The sequence below is a fragment of the Hyperolius riggenbachi genome, chromosome 3, assembly GCF_040937935.1.
Source record: "Hyperolius riggenbachi isolate aHypRig1 chromosome 3, aHypRig1.pri, whole genome shotgun sequence".
Classification (NCBI taxonomy): domain Eukaryota; kingdom Metazoa; phylum Chordata; class Amphibia; order Anura; family Hyperoliidae; genus Hyperolius; species Hyperolius riggenbachi.
In genome coordinates this window covers 227,005,400-227,024,063 of record NC_090648.1, presented here as the reverse complement: position 1 = coordinate 227,024,063, position 18,664 = coordinate 227,005,400, and the positions used below count along the sequence as shown (strand labels likewise).

At 44.7% G+C, this 18,664-nt stretch overlaps 1 protein-coding gene across 8 annotated transcripts in view; it reads right to left on the bottom strand.

Annotated features, from left to right (window-relative positions):
• TYMP (thymidine phosphorylase) overlaps positions 1 to 18,664 on the bottom strand; it is a 98,828-nt gene that overhangs the window by 49,825 nt on the left and 30,339 nt on the right. For all 8 annotated transcript variants that reach the window (XR_011030353.1, XM_068275889.1, XM_068275888.1 and 5 more), the window contains 3 exons: positions 11,542 to 11,754; positions 6,416 to 6,556; positions 2,338 to 2,519 (listed from right to left, as the gene is read on the bottom strand). Coding sequence is in view for 7 of the 8 variants with exons in the window: in XM_068275889.1 (XP_068131990.1) it covers positions 2,338 to 2,519; positions 6,416 to 6,556; positions 11,542 to 11,754 (536 nt within the window). In the remaining variant the exon portion in view is untranslated. The remainder of the gene's footprint in view (positions 1 to 2,337; positions 2,520 to 6,415; positions 6,557 to 11,541; positions 11,755 to 18,664) is intronic.

Below are 18,664 nucleotides of genomic sequence, written 5' to 3'. Positions count from 1 at the left end.
TCTGAAAACCTACCTCTTCAGTCTGGCATTCATGAACATCTGACTATCTCCTCTGTAACACAACCCAGCCTGCAACCCTGTATTAATCTGAGACACAACCATTTGAGTCCTATGGGAGAAAAGCGCTTTACAAATGTTATTGTGTATTGTGTGTATTGCATATATTAGTTTCACCTTTTAAGTTGAATTATTGAAATAAATGGACATTTGCACGATAATCACATTTTTCAAGTTTCACCTGTACAACTCCTCCCCACCCTCAGCAACAAATAAACAGTGGTCACAACATAAGAAGTATTTCCTATTATTACAATTCAGATGTAAAATGAATGGGTCATGTGATTATGGCATGGGTCATGTGACTATGGGAAGGGCCCTGAACCCTCAGAAGGCCTCCAGCAACACATTCGTGGAGTGTGCATTCATGCTTCCATTCACCATCCCTCCAATTATTTTCAGGCAAAGGAATAAGTAGCAAGGGTTTCCTCCATAAAAGTAAAATTACATTGTTTTTAACATTGTGACTGCTATTTATAATTGTGGCAGAGGCTGGTTAAGGCAATATAATTTTTTAAAAAAATACTGAACCCAGACATTAACCACTTAAGGGCCGCGGTGTAAACCCCCCCTAGTGACCAGGCCATCTTTTTATTAAATAGGCCACTGCAGATTTAAGGGCTCGCTGCAGGGCTGCAGGGAGTACATGAGTGATCCCCCCCTCCTTTTCTCCCCACCAACAGAGCTCTCTGTTGGTGGGGTCTGATTGCTCCCGCAATGTTTATTTTTTTTTTTTACTAAATATTTGATTATTTTATTAATAAATGTGCCTGTTTTTTTTCATGTTCTTAGCCTGCCCTCAAACCCGCCAGCCAATCCCCACCAGCCAATCCCCGTGATCAGCTGTCATAGGCTTCAGCCTATGACAGCCAATCACTATTATGTCTCCCAGTACAGCTCTGCCTTAGATCGCAGCACAGTACACAGTTATTAGACGGCGGTTTCACCATGTAACAGTCTCCGAGCAGCGATCGCTGCTGGGAGACTGAAGGCAGAGAGCATAAGCACGCGCTCTCCTGAATAGCCCATTCCAAGCCGTGCATGCCAATCGGCGTGGAACGGTCCTGGGGCAGCCGCACTGCTCACACCAATCGGCGTGGAATGGTCCTGGGGCTGCCGCACTGCTCACACCAATCGGCGTGGAACGGTCCTGGGCCTGCAGCACTGCTCACACCAATCGGCGTGGAACGGTCCTGGGGCTGCCGCACTGCTCACACCAATCGGCGTGGAACGGTCCTGGGGCTGCCGCACTGCTCACACCAATCGGCGTGGAGCAGTCGGCAAAAGGTTAAAGCAGAACTACAGCCTGACATAATATATAGCTAAAAACCTGTCTTCCAATTACTGAGGGTCCATAAGATGCAAATAATTCCAATTTGCATGCAAAATAAACATAGATTGTATAAACTTGGAATTGGTACAATTAGATGTGATTCCTGTCAATTTTCATTGGCCCAATTCCAAGCTGCATACAATTTTGCATTACATTTACATGCAAGTCAGAAATTATTTGCAACTCATTGGCCATCTGTATTACCAACTCTTTGCTACCCAAATGGTTATCCTACCTGTTTTTGTCCTAACTGCTTATTGCCTATTGTACTGTATGAACCTCTAATTCCTTTGGGCCATAGTACAGCTACTACCAGGAGCAGCCATATTCCATAATTATGTCAGTTCGAAGTTGTGCAATGAGAAATATACCAGGCTGCTTATAAACTGTATAACTGTCATACAAAATCATCTTCACTGTTTGTTTTAAGAAAACAATCTTATATGCTGCTTTTTTGGCATCAAAAGGCAATCGCTTGGCAGTGAGGAGAGCTGAGTGCAGTGCAGCTTCCTGCCCACTGGGTAATGTGATAAGGCTCCAGGAAAAAGTGAAAGTAAGCCTATTAACCCTTTTAAGCACATTTTTTTAAACCTTTGTTTTAAGTAGTTAAAATAGTGTTGATAACTTAAGGCCTGTACACACGCCTGACTGCAGGCAACGACGGGTCCGTCGTCACCTCCCGCTGGGCGGGTTTTCAGCAGACAGTCCGGTGTGTGTACAGTCTGTTGGCGGACTGATTAGGCTGTTTCTGAGCTCAGAAACAGCCTTATCAGTCTTCAGACAGACTGTACACACACCGGACTGTCGCTGGAACGCCCGCCCAGCGGGAGGTGACGACGGACCCGTCGTTGCCTGCAGTCAGGCGTGTGTACAGGCCTTAAGGAGAGGGGAAATTCCGACTGTAATTCTGATTTGAAATGATACATTGAACTATTAGTTCAACTGACCTCCTCCCCTACACACCCTGTAGTCCCAGTCTCTTCATTCTTGTGACAAGTAATAACATCCCTGATTAAAGATGGTGGTGTGAAAGTGGGTCGGTCTGTGATGCAGAGAGTATTCTGGAGAATTTTCCTTTGTGTGTCCTGAAGAAGAGGCTTTTCATAATGAATCCTGATCCATGGGGTTCCTAACAAAGGGGATACAAAAACAAGCAGTCTTTCTGTTAGAACTAGGCTACTTGCATTTCAAGACAATAATTTCAAAAAGAAAGTATTTGGCATCTTTGTAAAATAGCAGTCTAGCTGAAGAAAGAGTTTATAGAATAGAAAAAGGGATTAGTAGAAGTAAACGGGTGACATTATGAGGAGTGTGTTCAGTAAACTTGGTATTAGCAACAGTGCATGATTTGCAGGTTGCTACACACATGCAGAAGTGAGGGATCTCAGTCCTGCAAACAATGAATATCACTAATATACTATCTTCAAGTTCTCGGTCCTTCTGTTTGTACAGTAAGGCCCAGTAAAAGGTATAACCATAGCCCCCGTGATGGCAGGGGGGGACTCTGGGGTTATGGGGACCTGCTCCTCTTCCCATCCACCTTACAGAGCATTAGTGTAGCAGAGCTATGTGACTATATTTACCTGATCCCACTGCCTTGCATCTCATCTACCTCCAGACAGCCACTCGCTCTATGCTGCATACAGCTTCCGATCATGTGACATCAAGAGGCGTTTATGCAGCACAGATATAGTGGCTACCCTGAGGAAGAGGTGATGCGAGACATCAAGATAATATAGTTACAAAGCACCACTGCGCTGATACTGGGGAGGGGAGCATCTGCATCACTAGCCACTTTAGGGGAGTGGGCACATGGGGAGGGAGGAGCCTGGGATAATTCTGTTAGATGGGGGGCCCTGGCATCCCTTATTATACCCAGTATACAGAATCTCTGCACTATAGTATGTGAACACTTGGTGGGCAGCTCCTAAATGTAAATAGTTATACACACACACACGCACACACACGCACACACGCATCAGATAACACACCACACAGCAGCATTTATGAAGACACCAAAGAGAACACAGCACAGTTCCAAACACTACACAGCATTAACCACTTGAGGACCAGCGCTACTTTTTATGATCTGTGCTGGGTGGGCTCTGCAGCCCCCAGCACAGATCATGTTACATGCAAAGCGATCAGATCGCCCCCCTTTTTTCCCCCCTATGGGGATGATGATGTGCAGGGGGGTCTGATCGCTCCGGTCTGCAGGCATGTTGCGAGGGGGGCACCTCAAAGCCCCCCTCCGCGGCGAAATTCCCCCCTCCCTCTCCTACCTGCTCCCCCCCCCCGGTGATCGGGGCTGCACAGGACGCTATCCGTCCTGTGCAGCCAGTGACAGGACGTCCCCTGTCACATGGCGGCGATCCCCGGCCGCTGATTGGCCGGGGATCGCCGATCTGCCTTACAGCGTTGCTGCGCAGCAGCGCCGTACAATGTAAACAAAGGAGACATACGTCTCCTACGTTTACATTTAGTCTGCGAGCCGCGATCAGCGGCTCTCAGGCTATTCACGGAGACCCGCTCCATGATCTAACGGGAAACGGCCACTCGCGCGAGCGGCCTTTCCTGCTTAATTAGGGAGGCACCTGGCAACGCAGAACTGCGTCGCTGGTCCTCCAGCTACCACTTTGCCGCCGCACGGTATGAGTGTGCGGTCGGCAAGTGGTTAAGGCTAGGTTTACACTGTGTGCATTGCATATCACCTGTGCTGCAAGGGGGGCATAATGCAACACACACTCTACATGTTATAACACCAACATTATTTTTTATAATGCATAGAATTGCTGAATAGTGTGTGCACGCACATTATCCAGAAACACACTGTAGAAAGAGCATTTGAATGACATGGTCCATTACAAAACAGGGATGTAAACACCAGAGGCGTATCTGGAGAGGTGTACATAGGGAACCTGCCATAGACGTCCCCTGTCACTCACTTCGGGTGGGAAGGTGCATCTGTGAGCAAATAAATAACCTCCCTTCCTCAGGTCTGAGTCCACACTCCGCACCTCCTGGCTCCTTTCCATGATTCTGCTGGCCGCCAATGCCGTTACCATTACATTGCCCAGCGCCTAGCCTGTACAGTAGCAGGAGAAGAGGATTGTGTCTGATAAACTGCAGGCAGGGGACACACTGCTAGTTCACACTTAATGCATTTTATAGCATGCAGAAAAAAATCTGACATCCTGCAGGATAATTCTGCATATTTTGCCAGTTTTCTCTATCAGTTACATCAGCTGCTGTAAAATAACACGCACTGTTTTCTGTATACAAACACACAGATTGTTCAAAAGATGAATGCAGAAAAACGCATGTAGAAAACAGTGTCGCGGCATACCGTTCACCTCCTAGCTGCTCTCTAAGGCCCGGCAACAACGGCGCCGCTTGCATCCCTCTCCTGATTGGCTGCATGGAGCCTTGTGTTGTGTGCTGCTGGGGCTGATGGAGGTTGGAGAGGATTGGAGAAGAAAAGTGTGTGTAGCTGTAGCCGCGGTGACACACACAGACAGCGAGTGCGCACACTGTGCTGTGGCCTTGTACGGAATTAAAAGAAAACCCGCAAACCCCACAAAGTGATAATCTTTCCCTTTGGCTCTCTAAAGTGGTACATTTGTCTTGTAACTGAAATACATTATTTGGGCAAATGAATAGAGAAGCTTTAATACAATGGGGGGGATGCGGCAATTTCACTGCTTGCCATAGGCGCTATTTTTCCTAGATACAACTCAGGTGAATATGCTGATATTCAATTGTATGGTATGCAATGCAAAGCAGGGTGCATAGTGTGAAAAATGAGTGCAGCACATATTACACAGCACTCATGGAAAAACATTGCAGAGCAGAAAATAGTTCACAGAGGAGTTCCACAGATGAAATGAGGCAGCAGGGATCATTGATGACTGAGTGGGTTTGGAGAGAGACAGCAGGCTACTAGAAAGCCATTGTCAGATTAAGGCTCGGTCCACAATTGTCCAGTTGCAGATCAGATCCTTTTCAAAGGGATCCGTTTTTCTAAAAAAATGTTTTCTCTCCTCGTTTATCTACAAAATGTCCTTTTTTGCAGCATGCGTTTCCAGTCCATGGAAACAAATCCCTAGCCCTGGCTGTGGGTGGGGAGGAGGCTGCCATGCTGGTGGGGGTAGCAGTCAGGAAGGGGGGCAGTGTGCGCAGCGGCGGGGAAAGGGGTTGCCCCCTTCCTCACCTGGGTCCCCCCTTCCCCGCTTCCCTTCCAGCTAGTTTCTTTTAAAAATCACTTTAAAATCAATCAGCAAGTGGCGAGCGGGGAACTCACTCACTTCCTTGTTCCACTGCTCGCCGCGTCACTTCCTGAAATGCCGTCCAATGAAATTGCAGGAAGTGACGCGGCGAGCGGTGGAACGCAAGGAAGTAAGTAAGTTCCCCGCTTGCTGCTAAATTGATCTTAAAATGATTGTTAAAAGAAACTAGCTGGAGGGGGAGTTGGGAAGGGGGGACCCAGGTGAGGTTGGCTGACCCCCTTCCCTGCTGCTGTGCACACTGACCCCCTTCCTTGCTGCTACCTCCTCCAGCATGGCTGCCCCCTCCCCACCAACAGACAGGGCTATGACACTGGAAACGGATCTGTTCCTGTGTCCAAAGCTGCCTGTGTGAGAGGAAGGTCTGTTTTTGCATAGATTTTCACTACCCCTCCGTGTATGCGCGGTCTGTGAAAAACCTCCTACAAATCCGGACTGTCCGTTCAGTTTTTCAGCAAGGATCCCCCAGAATGCACACGGATCCGTTTTTAAATTGAGTGAGGACGGCCGCTATTTTTATCATTGGTATCCGTTGCTCCGTTTTTGATCAGGGCCAAAAACCGGAGCCACGGATACGATTTTAAAACAAGTGTGAACCTTCTCTAATGCAGAAATCTATTTGACTTGTTATAAACATTCTGCTATTTGCCAGCAGAGGATACTATGGCTATAATGCAACTATCTGGCCAGCTAGCAGTGGGAATTGCTGTGACAGTGTAATATATATTTGAATCTATCCTACCTCTCTCTACATGCTGTCCCACACTGACAAGCAGCTCTGCTCCAATGCTGTGATTTATTAGATCGGTGGCTTTGCTCCTGCCAGCTCCCATTGAGTTCAGAATTTCAGCTAAGGGTCTGGCTCGGATGTGCTCCACTGTGCCTGGAAATGAACAGAAAATATTACAGAGGAAAACTAGTAAATTATTATTCCAAAACACCTGTTATACAGAAGATTGGGTTTTCTGAAGAGTTTACTATGAAGTGCGGATTTTAATAATCAACAAATGATTCCACAGCAGGACTTAAGCCCCCCTTGGCACATTGCTGACCGTGTTTTAATTTCCTGTAACAGGTTAGTAATTAGAATGATATGCCCACATCCTGTGGTGTAACATAACACTTTGCTGCAATTTACAGCTTATGCAGCTTAGTAATTATGAAACGAGATATGTAGCAATAAAGCACTGCAAGCCGATTCATTTATACATCAGATGATAGCTATACTGTATAGTGTGAAGAATCCTTGAATCTCTAGAGGGGTTCTGTGGAGTGCTGTAAAAAAATAAAAACTGACACTTATCTGGGGCTTCTATCAGCCCCCTGTAGCTGTCATATCCCGCGCCGTCCTCCTACAATCACTCGTTCCCTGCCGCCGGTCCCAGTCTAATTGTGTGACTAACGCAACTGTGGCTCCCACTCCCATCTCTGGGAGCTTACTGCGCCCTCGCAGTACAAGAAAACCTCAAACTGCATCTGCGCAGTAAACTCCCGGAGACTTGAGCGGGAGCGCGCACTATTCGTCTTGTTAGATGAATAATTGACCAGTGCCGGCGGTGGGGAACGGGTGATTGGAGGAGGACAGTGCAGGAGTTGGGACATGACAGCTACAGGGGGCTGATAGCAGCACTCCACAGAACCCCTTTAATTCAAGCTAAAAACAAATATTGATGCGCACATAATCTACACATTCACAACCCATGTTCAAGGTAATGACTGGCAAGGCTGGATTTATATTTTTTCTACCTCTAGGCCAACTTTCTTGCAGCTTCCCTTCCATGTGCAGCACCCCCTCATATTCCTTGTGCAGCCCCTCTTCCATGGCTAACCTTCATGCAGCCTCCTTCAGTTCTATAAAGGTCCCTTGGGCAGCAGCTCCCTATTTCCATATGTGTTTCCTTATTTGCAACCTTTGTATTCCATTTGCAGCCCCTTCTTCACCTCAGGGGTCATTAGTGCTAGGCACCATCTCATATGCAGCAATCCCTCTTCCATGTCCAGCCGCCCCTTGGCCAGCTGACATGGAGAAGACATGGGCCTTGGTGGCCTTCCCAGAAATCCAGCCCTGATGACTAGTACTTGATTAGCTATTCATGCTACATGTGAATGAAGAATTTTGCAAACATCCTAGCCTTTTCATTCTTAGTTCAAATGTATTCTGCATGACAACACAGCCTCAGCTGATGCCAGACATAATGAACTTATTTGTCAAGTCAATCCCGGACGGGGCTAAAATTTTACATAGTCTAATGCTGGATACACACCATGCGTTTCCGCGTTCGATGCGTCCGTCGATACGCGTCGATTCGATTATTTCCGATATGTCCGATTTACGGTTCGATGGATCGTTAGGTCGATTTGCCATACTTTACATGGCATTCGACCTAAAAATAATCGAAATGCGCTCGGAAATGCTCGGAAATAATCGAATCGACGCGTATCGACGGGCGCGTGCGACGCGGAAACTCATGGTGTGTATTCAGCATAAGTCAAGGGACAAATTGTTTATTAAGATTTGACATCTCTTGGACAGTCTCAAACTAAGTGGAGTAACTACAGGGAATATGGAGGGCCAGCTCCTACCCCTTCTGCATGGAGCAGTTTAGTATTTGCCTGCCCCAGTGCTGCTTCAGCAGAAAAGGATCAAGATTAAATGTGGCCCAAAGCGTGATGCTAGCATTCACTTCCCCCATAGACTTTTTTGAAATCTGAAGTGGTGGGGAAGGGTGTGTGTATACAGGGCCGGGCCGAGACATAGGCTGGAGAGGCTCCAGCCTCAGGGCGCAGTGTAGCAGAGGGCGCAAAATTCATTCAGCTGTCATTCCTAATTGTGTATGAAGCAGAAAGAAATAAGAAAAGGGGATACATAGCAGTGACTGCAAGCCAGATAACTAGATATTAAGGTGTTGGGGAGGTTGTGGGCCCTGTGGCACCTCTTAGTCTAATAGCAATCAGTGTGTGACAGCTGGAGTGGGAGGGATGGAGGGGCGCACTTTGGTGTCTCAGCCTTGGGTGCTGGAGGACCTTGTCCCTGCTCTGTGTGTATACATGGGGGGGGGGGGGTAACAGGCACACAGGGGGGTTTGCTTCCCACGAGGGGGTTCTATGCAAACACTAATGACTCTGCCCAGGTGGTGCCTAAAACCAATAACCCCCAAGATAGTACCTTACACTAATGACTCCCAGCAGATGGTGCATAACACTAAGGACCCCCAGGTGGTGCATAACACTAAAGACCCCCCCATGTGGTCCCCAATACTAAGGACCCCCCTCTTCCTAGATGGTGCCTAGCACTAATGACCCCTGAGGTAGTGCCTAACACTAAAACTCCCCTGGTGGGTACCTAACCTAAACCCGGCCCCCCACACTCCTTACCCTAGATGGGCTCCTAACCTTCCTAACTGTTAAAATTGGATTCTGTAGCAGACTTTTTTTTACTATAGCAGAGTTTTGTAGCGGTAAACTTGCCATTACTGTAGCACTGCGCCCAAATGTAACAGTCTGTGCCATGATCAGGGCCAGTTCTAGTAATAATGAGGCCCCTTGGCAACAATTAACCCAGGGGCCCCCCAAACCAAAAAGCTGCATTAGGGGACCTTTGTTGCATCCAAATTTTCCCCTAAAGCCCCTAAACCGGCTGATGACTCATCCCCCCACCTCCTTGGGGATCCCCTGATGATGGCGGAAGGCCGAAACTAGTCAGGACGAGAGCGGGCAACGCTGCATTGATCGCAAGTATATGGAATTGAGTACCACATCGAGTGGCAAGTGCATTAGCCTGGAGGGTCTCTACTGGAGTAGGGCCCTCGGAATGTGAGTTTTATTTGCTGTATTCCTGAAAAGTTTTTACTCAGATAAAAAGTGTCTTTTTGAACTTTTCCACTGAGAGAATCCCCTTTGCTTGTTTGTGCACTGAGTTGCACTCCTAGGCACATAAGGAATCTATGTGGGATCTCTGGAGGTGGAAGAAGTGAATGGTAGCATCCTGATGCGGGTCACTTAAAGGGGTTCTTCCGCGAATGAGGAAAAAAAATCAAAATGGTTTATGCATAATCTATTAAAAATCCTTCTAAAATAGTGTGAAAAGTTTTTTTAAAAAATGAATGGTTTCACCAATACAACATGTAATGTATACAGTGACGGCTGAGGTGACTGTGAGGCTAATCCATTTGTTAGGGGTGGTTTTTTTGTTACTGTCATTTCACAAGCTGCTCCCTACCTAGTTTTCATTGCTGTAATGCAGGGCTATGATGAAGTGCTGTGCAATGGCAGTTACAGCTGAATAACGGCTGTGCTGCTCTGTAGTTTCTGCTTGTACTTCCTTACAGAGCTGACCCCCCTCCCCCCCCTCTCTGTACTGTACTGTACTGAACTGTAGCTCAGGCAGCTAACTTGCCGTGCAATGGATAGGAAGTCCTCTGCACAGACGCTGAAGTCTGGTTGCCCGGCAACGAGGTAAACACGTGATTTGCTCCGAAGAGCTGCCCGACCTCTGCCTACAGGGAGAGGCGTGGGGAGGGGGGTCAGCTCTGTGAGGAAGTACAAGCAGAAACTACAGAGCAGCACAGCCGTTATTTTAATAGCTGTAACTGCCATTGCACAGCACTTCATCATAGCCCTGCATTACAGCAATGAAAACTAGGTAGGGAGCAGCTTATGAAGTGAAAGTAACAAAAAAAACACCCCTAACAAATGGATTAGCCTCACAGTCCCGTCAGCCGTCACTGTATACATTACATGTTGTATTGGTGAAACCATTCATTTTTTTGAAAAAATTTTCACACTATTTTAGAAGGATTTTTAATAGAACATGCATAAACCATTTTGATTTTTTTTCCTCATTCGCGGAAGAACCCCTTTAAGCGCTGCTGAATGGCTGATATATATTGCTTTGGATGAAAAGGATACATCTTTGGAGCAGCTGCAGTGGGACTTCTGAGAGAATATACAACTACCTTTTTGGGGCGCCTCTTTAAACAAGTGCTATTTGTGACAGAGGATTGTGCCCGGCAGCACAGATGAGACGCTACTATGCCAAAGACTCTGCAGAGGCCCTGGGGAGCAACAGTTTTAGTGGGGAGGAAACAACTTGGGGCCTCCTACAGGCTCTTGGACAATTGCCCCTTTTGCCTCTATGATAGCGCCGGCCCTGGCCATGATAACTGTTAGGGCTCATTCACACCTAGGACGTTTTGCATTTTTTTTTTAGCGCCAGTGATTTTAAAAAACTCCCTAAAATCGCTTGTGCAATGAATCCTCATGGGATAATTCATATCGACGCGTTTTGTCTGCTTTCCGCTGACCAAAACGATGCCTGTACCATTTTCAGAGTGATTTTGCTATAATAAAAGGTATAGGAAAGGAGCAAAATGCTCACAAATCGCTGTATGTGGCGATTGCGTTCACAGTTTTAAGAATACATTGTATTTATTCTTTTCTGGGTCAAAGAGTTCACTTCCTGACTTGCGTCGCTGGCATCATTGCGAGTATAGCCGCACCCAAATTTATTCACGGCTTAATTCAAGTGTTATTTATGAATCTCTTTTTCTAAGAGTGACATAATGTTTTCTCATACACAGGGTAGGCATGATCTTATATTGCATCAAACCATCTCAAATGTGTCAGAATGTCATAAATCTTGCCTTGCAAGGAGTATGAACACACACAAATACGTACACGAATATACATTCACACACGCACGCAAGTATGCACACATGTATACACACACACACACACACACACACACATATATACTGTATCTATGTAGGCATAAAGATAGATAGATACACACACATGCATGCAAGTACGTACACATGTATGCTCACACTCTCTGTCTCTCTCTCAGCTTTGGCTGACATGTTTACTGACCTGTTTTCTGCACCAGCAGTTCCTCTGTATGAGAGGCTTTTCGAAAATTGCTGTTAGAGCTGAGGCTCCTTGCTATATCTGGCTGCACTCCTTGTGCCTCCATCATCTTCTGGAAACACTTCAGGGCTGACCCATCATCCAATGACATTGCTATCTTCTGTGCTCCTTGTGATTCTGAGGAAACCTGACCACAAAGCCAGAGGAGATAGCCACCTGCAGGCAGAATGTAAACAACCTTTCTACCTTAGAACTCTCACATTAAAACATAATTTATGAATAAACCTGGAATTTTTAAACCATGTTTATCTAATTAGCTGGTTTGATTAAAGAACAAAACTCACTGAAAAAAAAAAGAATACAGAGGTCTGTCAAATTTGCTTTCCACAATGTTCTTCAGCAGTGGTCCACACAAAGGCAAAACAGAAGACCAAGTGAAAGATCATGTGCAAAAGAACTGGTGTACATTTACAGATTGGAGTCTGTAGGTGGCCACAAATGTTACATTTTTTTTATTTTAATTCATCAAATTTTTTGGTTGTTTTAAAGCGTATGCTGTCGGGCATAAAATCAAAAATCTATTCTTTATTTTTATCTGGTAAACAAGTAATAAGGATGCTAACCAGGCAATTTAAAAGTTAAAAATCACTCTTATTTTTCTTCTCCATAAAACATCTTTCCCCAGTTTCCCTGGCTCTTATTTGGTACATCTGCCGCACAAAGGAAGTTGCAGGGTATGCTGGGTTGTCTTCCAGGTTGCTTCTTTAGTATCCCTTCAGACTGATTGGCTGAAGCCTATTTCCCTCCTGTTTTGCCCTCCCACACCTCTGTTCCTCTATGATTGGTAATATTTCTCATGCTTCTCAAGCTACAGAGTCACAAAATGACAATGCACTTTCTATTGTAGAGCTTAGTGGGAGTGTCTGAAGACTGTCTATATTTGCACTGGCCACCTTCCTCCCAGAGTGTCAGTCAGAGGAAATTAAGATGGCAAATGCCTGAAACAGAATTCTCTTTATTTACTATATAAAATGCACTGAAGTCAAAATGTGGACAGTGCAATACATACGTTATGTACGTAGAGCATGTATTTATCTACTTATATATGTGTGTTGGTTTTTTTGAGATAGTATAGCTGACAGCTCCTCTTTAAAGAAATGTTTCAATTTAACACAGGTGTGTTTTAGATTGACACAATTAACACCCACTGAACAACACATTGCTACTTACAACTGCATTTACCACACTTTTTTGTGGTACACGCAGTCAATGGTTTCTCTTTATAAATGACATAAATAAACCAAGTACAATACAGTTACATATTATGATAATTTTATTAAAAAAAACAACACAATTCCATATGTATTATTTTCACACTACATACCACAACACACTCCATCTTTTCATTATATACTGTATACACACACACACACACACACACATATACACACTTTCATAATTCCATCCTTTCTGTTGATTTTACAAACAACGAAGTTTGGCTTGTATTGAATAGCTACAGTATATACAGTGGTGGGAAAAACTATTTGCCCCCTTCCTGATTTCTTATTTTTTTGCATGTTTGTCACACTTAAATGTTTCTGCTCATCAAAAACCGTTAACTATTAGTCAAAGATAACATAATTGAACACAAAATGCAGTTTTAAATGATGGTTTTTATTATTTAGTGAGAAAAAAAACTCCAAATCTACATGGCCATGTGTGAAAAAGTGATTGCCCCCCTTGTTAAAAAATAACTTAGCTGTGGTTTATCACACCTGAGTTCAATTTCTGTAGTCACCCGCAGGCCAGATTACTGCCACACCTGTTTCAATCAAGAAATCACTTATCACATATCTGACACAGAGAAGTAGACCAAAAGCACCTCAAAAGCTAGACATCATGCCAAGATCCAAAGAGATTCAGGAGCAAATGAGAACAAAAGTACTGTAATTGAGATCTATCAGTCTGGTAAAGGTTATAAAGCCATTTCTAAAGCTTTGGGACTCCAGCGAACCACAGTGAGAGCCATTATCCACAAATGGCAAACACAAGGAACAGTGAAGAACCTTCCCAGGAGTGGCTGGCCGACTAAAATTACCGCAAGAACGCGGAGAAAACTCATCCGAGAGGCCACAAAAGACCCCAGGACAACATCTAAAGAACTGCAGGCCTCACTTGCCTCAATTAAGGTCAGTGTTCATGACTCCACCATAAGAAAGAGACTGGGCAAAAACGGCCTGCATGGCAGATATCCAAGGCGCAAACCACTTTTAAGAAAAAAGAACATTAAGACTCGTCTCAATTTTGCTAAAAAACATCTCAATAATTGCCAAGACCTTTGGGAAAATACCTTGTGGACCGACAAGACAAAAGTTGAATTTTTTGGAAGGTGCGTGTCCCATTACATCTGGCGTAGAAGTACCACAGCATTTCAGCAAAAGAACATCATACCAACAGTAAAATATGGTGGTGGTAGTGTGATGGTCTGGGGTTGTTTTGCTGCTTCAGGACCTGGAAGGCTTGCTGTGATAGATGGAACCATGAATTCTACTGTCTACCAAAAAATCCTGAAGGAGAATGTCCAGCCATCTGTTCATCAACTCAAGCTGAAGCGATCTTGGGTGCTGCAGCAGGACAATGACCCAAAACACACCAGCAAATCCACCTCTGAATGGCTGAAGAAAAACAAAATGAAGACTTTGGAGTGGCCTAGTCAAAGTCCTGACCTGAATCCTATTGAGATGTTGTGGCATGACCTTAAAAAGGTGGTTCATGCAAGAAAACCCTCAAATAAAGCTGAATTCTGCAAAGATGAGTGGGCCAAAATTCCTCCAGAGCGCTGTAAAAGACTCATTGCAAGTTATCGCAAACGCTTGATTGCAGTTATTGCTGCTAAGGGTGGCACAACCAGTTATTAGGTTCAGAGGGCAATTTCTTTTTCACACAAGGCCATGTAGGTTTTGAGTTTTTTTTCTCACTAAATGATAAAAACCATCATTTAAAACTGCATTTTGTGTTCAATTATGTTATCTTTGACTAATAGTTAACGTTGTTTAATGAGCAGAAACATTTAAGTGTGACAAACATGCAAAAGAATAAGAAATCAGGAAGGGGGTAAATAGTTATTCACACCACTGTACAATGTATTCTGGTTGAATACAATTTGTCAAGCCCTCACACACTATACAATCCTTTGTAAAGTTGGTCTAAATTTTCCAACATGTCCAAATCTAAAAAAAAATCAAGAAAAACTGGAAATTCGGATTCAGATTTCTCAATCAAAAACAAAAAAGTCTTTAGATTTTTTAATATAACTGGAAAATTGTCACGTGTGTGACCACCTTATGACATTGTGTAACATCCAGTGTTTTGCTATGGGTGGTGCTGCAGGATGTTCATTCATATGCTATAAATTGTGTGAATGTGTGAATGTATACAGCGAACGTGTGCTTCTGTTTTGCTGTTAAATACTAGGACTGTCTCTGCATGGAGCCTCTCGCAATCAAGGTTAGACTGGCATCAGACATTCAGGGTTACCAAATAGGCAGACGTACCTATAAATTATCGTTATTTGCAGATGACCTGGCCTTAACTTTAACCAGCCCTACTACATCTATACCCTTATTACTGAACCTATTATCAACCTTTAAAGACCTATCCGGTTTGTCTCTGAACATAACAAAATCAGAATTCCTCCCCCTTAACATCCCTAGCTCCACCGTCTCTGCCCTTGCCTCCCATTTCGGGTTCCATATCCAACATAAGTATGTAAAATATCTGGGAGTGAAACTTGCTAAAAATCCCTCTGATATGTTTCACCTCAACTATACCCCTCTTTTATCTAACCTCCTAAACTTACTCGCTACCTGGACCAAACTCCCGATATCACTTAGTGGTCGGATTCATGCAGTACGTATGACCTTGCTTCCCAAGATCCTCTACTACTTCAGGGTCCTCCCTATTTTAGTCCCTAAAGACTCTCTGGCCCCTCTTCAAAGGGAAGTTTCTAAATTTACATGGGCTCATAAGCCTCCTCGAATATCCTCTAAGAGGATGCAACTTCCTAAGTATGCAGGGGGCCCAGCTGTCCCCAACTTCTACAATTACTACATAGCTTCTCAATTAGCTCATATCCCACCTTCTCAGGCTGGACCTAGTGCACCTTTATGGGTAAACATTGAATCATCTCTACTGAAACCATACACAGTTGAGTCCCTGGTTTGGTCTTCACTGGTGCACCCTTCCCAACTTTTATCTGCCTCCCCCTACACTCTACATACCTTAAAGATCTGGAAAATATATCGTTTTGTATTAAGCCTACAGGCTACCCCCTCGCTATCTACTCGACTATTTGGTAATCCTGACTTTCCTCCAGGTCTAAACACTGATTTGGCATGGCTAATCCCTTCCCATCATACTAACTTAGCTAAATTCCAAAGGCTGGGGATTCTGACCCCCCCTTCCACTCTATCTGAATCGCTTTCCTGCAGGCCTCATCAACTTTTCCACCTTCAACAAGTTTACCATTTCTAGTTTCAAAAGTTTTTTATTAAAGATAGCAAATTGAACAAGAGTAAATAACTCTGAATACCCCACGCAGGGGGGAAAAATAATAGCCAGATATGAACAAATAATACAATAGACAAGAACAATGGGTCAAACAAGGGGTACGGTACCCAAAAGTGGTGATTCGGGGTGGGGAGTATTAGGGCCAAGCACAGACAGTATATTGTATGGCATGGTAGATATAATAAGTACAATGCCTCTATGTTAGGTGAAGAAAATGGAGTAACGAAGGCCATTATTATCAGCATAATCAATCCAGGGAGACCATGTGTTGGTAAACTGGAGCATCCGATCCTCCGAGATAGCTACCATTCTCTCCAAAATCATGACTCTATGGACTTTACTTATCACATGGTCTAAAGAGAGGAAGGAGTCCTTCCATCGGGAAGCTAAGTATGTTTTGGCAGAGTTTAAGATATGTTGGGTTAATCTATGAGCTGGGTGTTTCAAATTATTGGGTTTATCACCCATCAGGAAAACAGATGGGGTGGGAGAGAATGGGATCTGAAAGACGGATGCAATCAGTTCGGCAACTTGCGACCAGAATCTGGTAACCAGAGGGCATGTCCACCACATATGAGCCAGTGTTCCCCTAGAGCCGCAGCCCCTGTAGCATAAGGCGGAGGCCTGAGGGAAGATGCCAGAGACCCGCACCGGAGTTAGGTAAGCTCTGTGTAATAATTTGACATTTGTTTCTAGTATTGAGAAATACAAACTTCCTTTCATGAGGGTTTCAAAACAGTGTGCCCACCTTTTAGGTGTAAGATGGAAGTTGAGGTCAGCTTCCCATTTTTCCAGAACGGAGTCCATGGCAGCTTGGGCTCGAGTAGCCAGTTGAGCATATAAGTATGAAATGATACCGCCCTCTAAGGGTGAAGTTTTGCAGAAGCTTTCAAAAAAAGTGTAGGATGCGTCAGGGGTTAGGGGACCTAATGATGACCAGAAGTGGTAGATCTGCTGGAGGTGGAAAAGTTGGTGGGGCCTACAGGAGAGCAGTTCAGATAGCGTGGAAGGAGGAATCATGATCCCTAATCTTTGGAATTTAGCTAAATTAGTATGATGGGAAGGGAGTAGCCACGCCATGTCCAGATTTAAGCCCGGAGGGAAGTCAGGATTACCAAATAGTCGTGTAGATAGTGAGGGGGATGCTTGCAAATTTAGAGTGAAGCGGTATCTTTTCCATATCTTTAGGGTGTGAAGGGTATAAGGGGAAGTGGACAGTAGCTGAAAGGGATGTGACAGCGAGGACCACACCAGAGACTCAACTGTAAAAGGTTTCAGGAGAGACGACTCAATGTTGACCCAGAGAGGGGCACTTGGCCCGGCTTGAGAAGGGGGTATATGGGCTAGTTGAGCAGCTATGTAGTAATTGTAGAAGTTGGGAACAGCAGGGCCTCCTGCATACTTGGGGAGTTGTATCCTCTTGGAGGAGATCCGGGGAGGCTTGTGGGCCCAGATGAATTTAGAGACCTCTCTTTGAAGAGGGACCAGAGAGTTTTTAGAAACTAATATAGGGAGGACCCTGAAGTAATAAAGGATTTTAGGGAGCAAGGTCATGCGGACAGCATGGATCCTTCCGCTGAGGGAGATTGGGAGCTTAGTCCAAGTAGTAAGTAAATTTAAAAGGTTGGATATCAGTGGAGAATAGTTAAAATGAAACATGTCAGAGGGGTTTTTTGTAAGCTTCACTCCTAAATATTTTATATATTTGTGCTGGATACGGAAACCAAAATGGGAGGACAAAGCGTTGACAATGTTGTTGGGGATATTACAGGGGAGGAGTTCTGATTTGGTGATGTTCAGCGACAGCCCAGATGCCTCTTTAAAGTGTGACAAGAGGTTTAGTACTAGAGGTATTGTTGTGGTGGGACTAGTTAATGTGAGGGCCAGGTCATCCGCAAACAATGAAATTTTATGGGAGCGACTGCCTATTTGGTATCCCTGGATATCCGATGCCTGTCTTATTTTGACTGCAAGAGGCTCCATACATAGCGCAAATAGCGCAGGGGATAGGGGGCAGCCTTGCCGTGTTCCCCTTTCAATCTTGATGGTGGATCGACGTGTGGAGGGAAGCTTCAGATAGGCCGTGGGTAAAGAGTATAGTGATTTGATTGCTTGAAGGAAAGGACCAGTGATACCAAATCTTTGTAATGTTTGGAGCATGTAGGGCCAGGAAAGGGTGTCAAAGGCCTTTTCAATATCAAGAAGGAGCACTGCAAGGGGGTGTTTGAGGAGGCGATGAGCATGATGGATGATATTTAGAAGTTTCCGAATATTATCAGAGGCTTGGCGCTGGGGTATGAATCCTACCTGGTCTTTGTGAATAAGTGAGGGTAGCAACCTGTTAAGGCGGGAGACAAGGACTGAAGTGAAGATTTTATAGTCGGAATTTAGGAGGGAGATGGGACGGTAGTTGGGAGGGTTGAGGGGGTCACGGTCTGGTTTCGGAATAACTACTATTGAGGAGGCTAGAAATTCAGGAGGGGTAGAGGCCCCACGTAATATGGAGTTAAATAATGCAGTTAGATGGGGAATTAGAATGTCAGAGAACTTCTTGTAG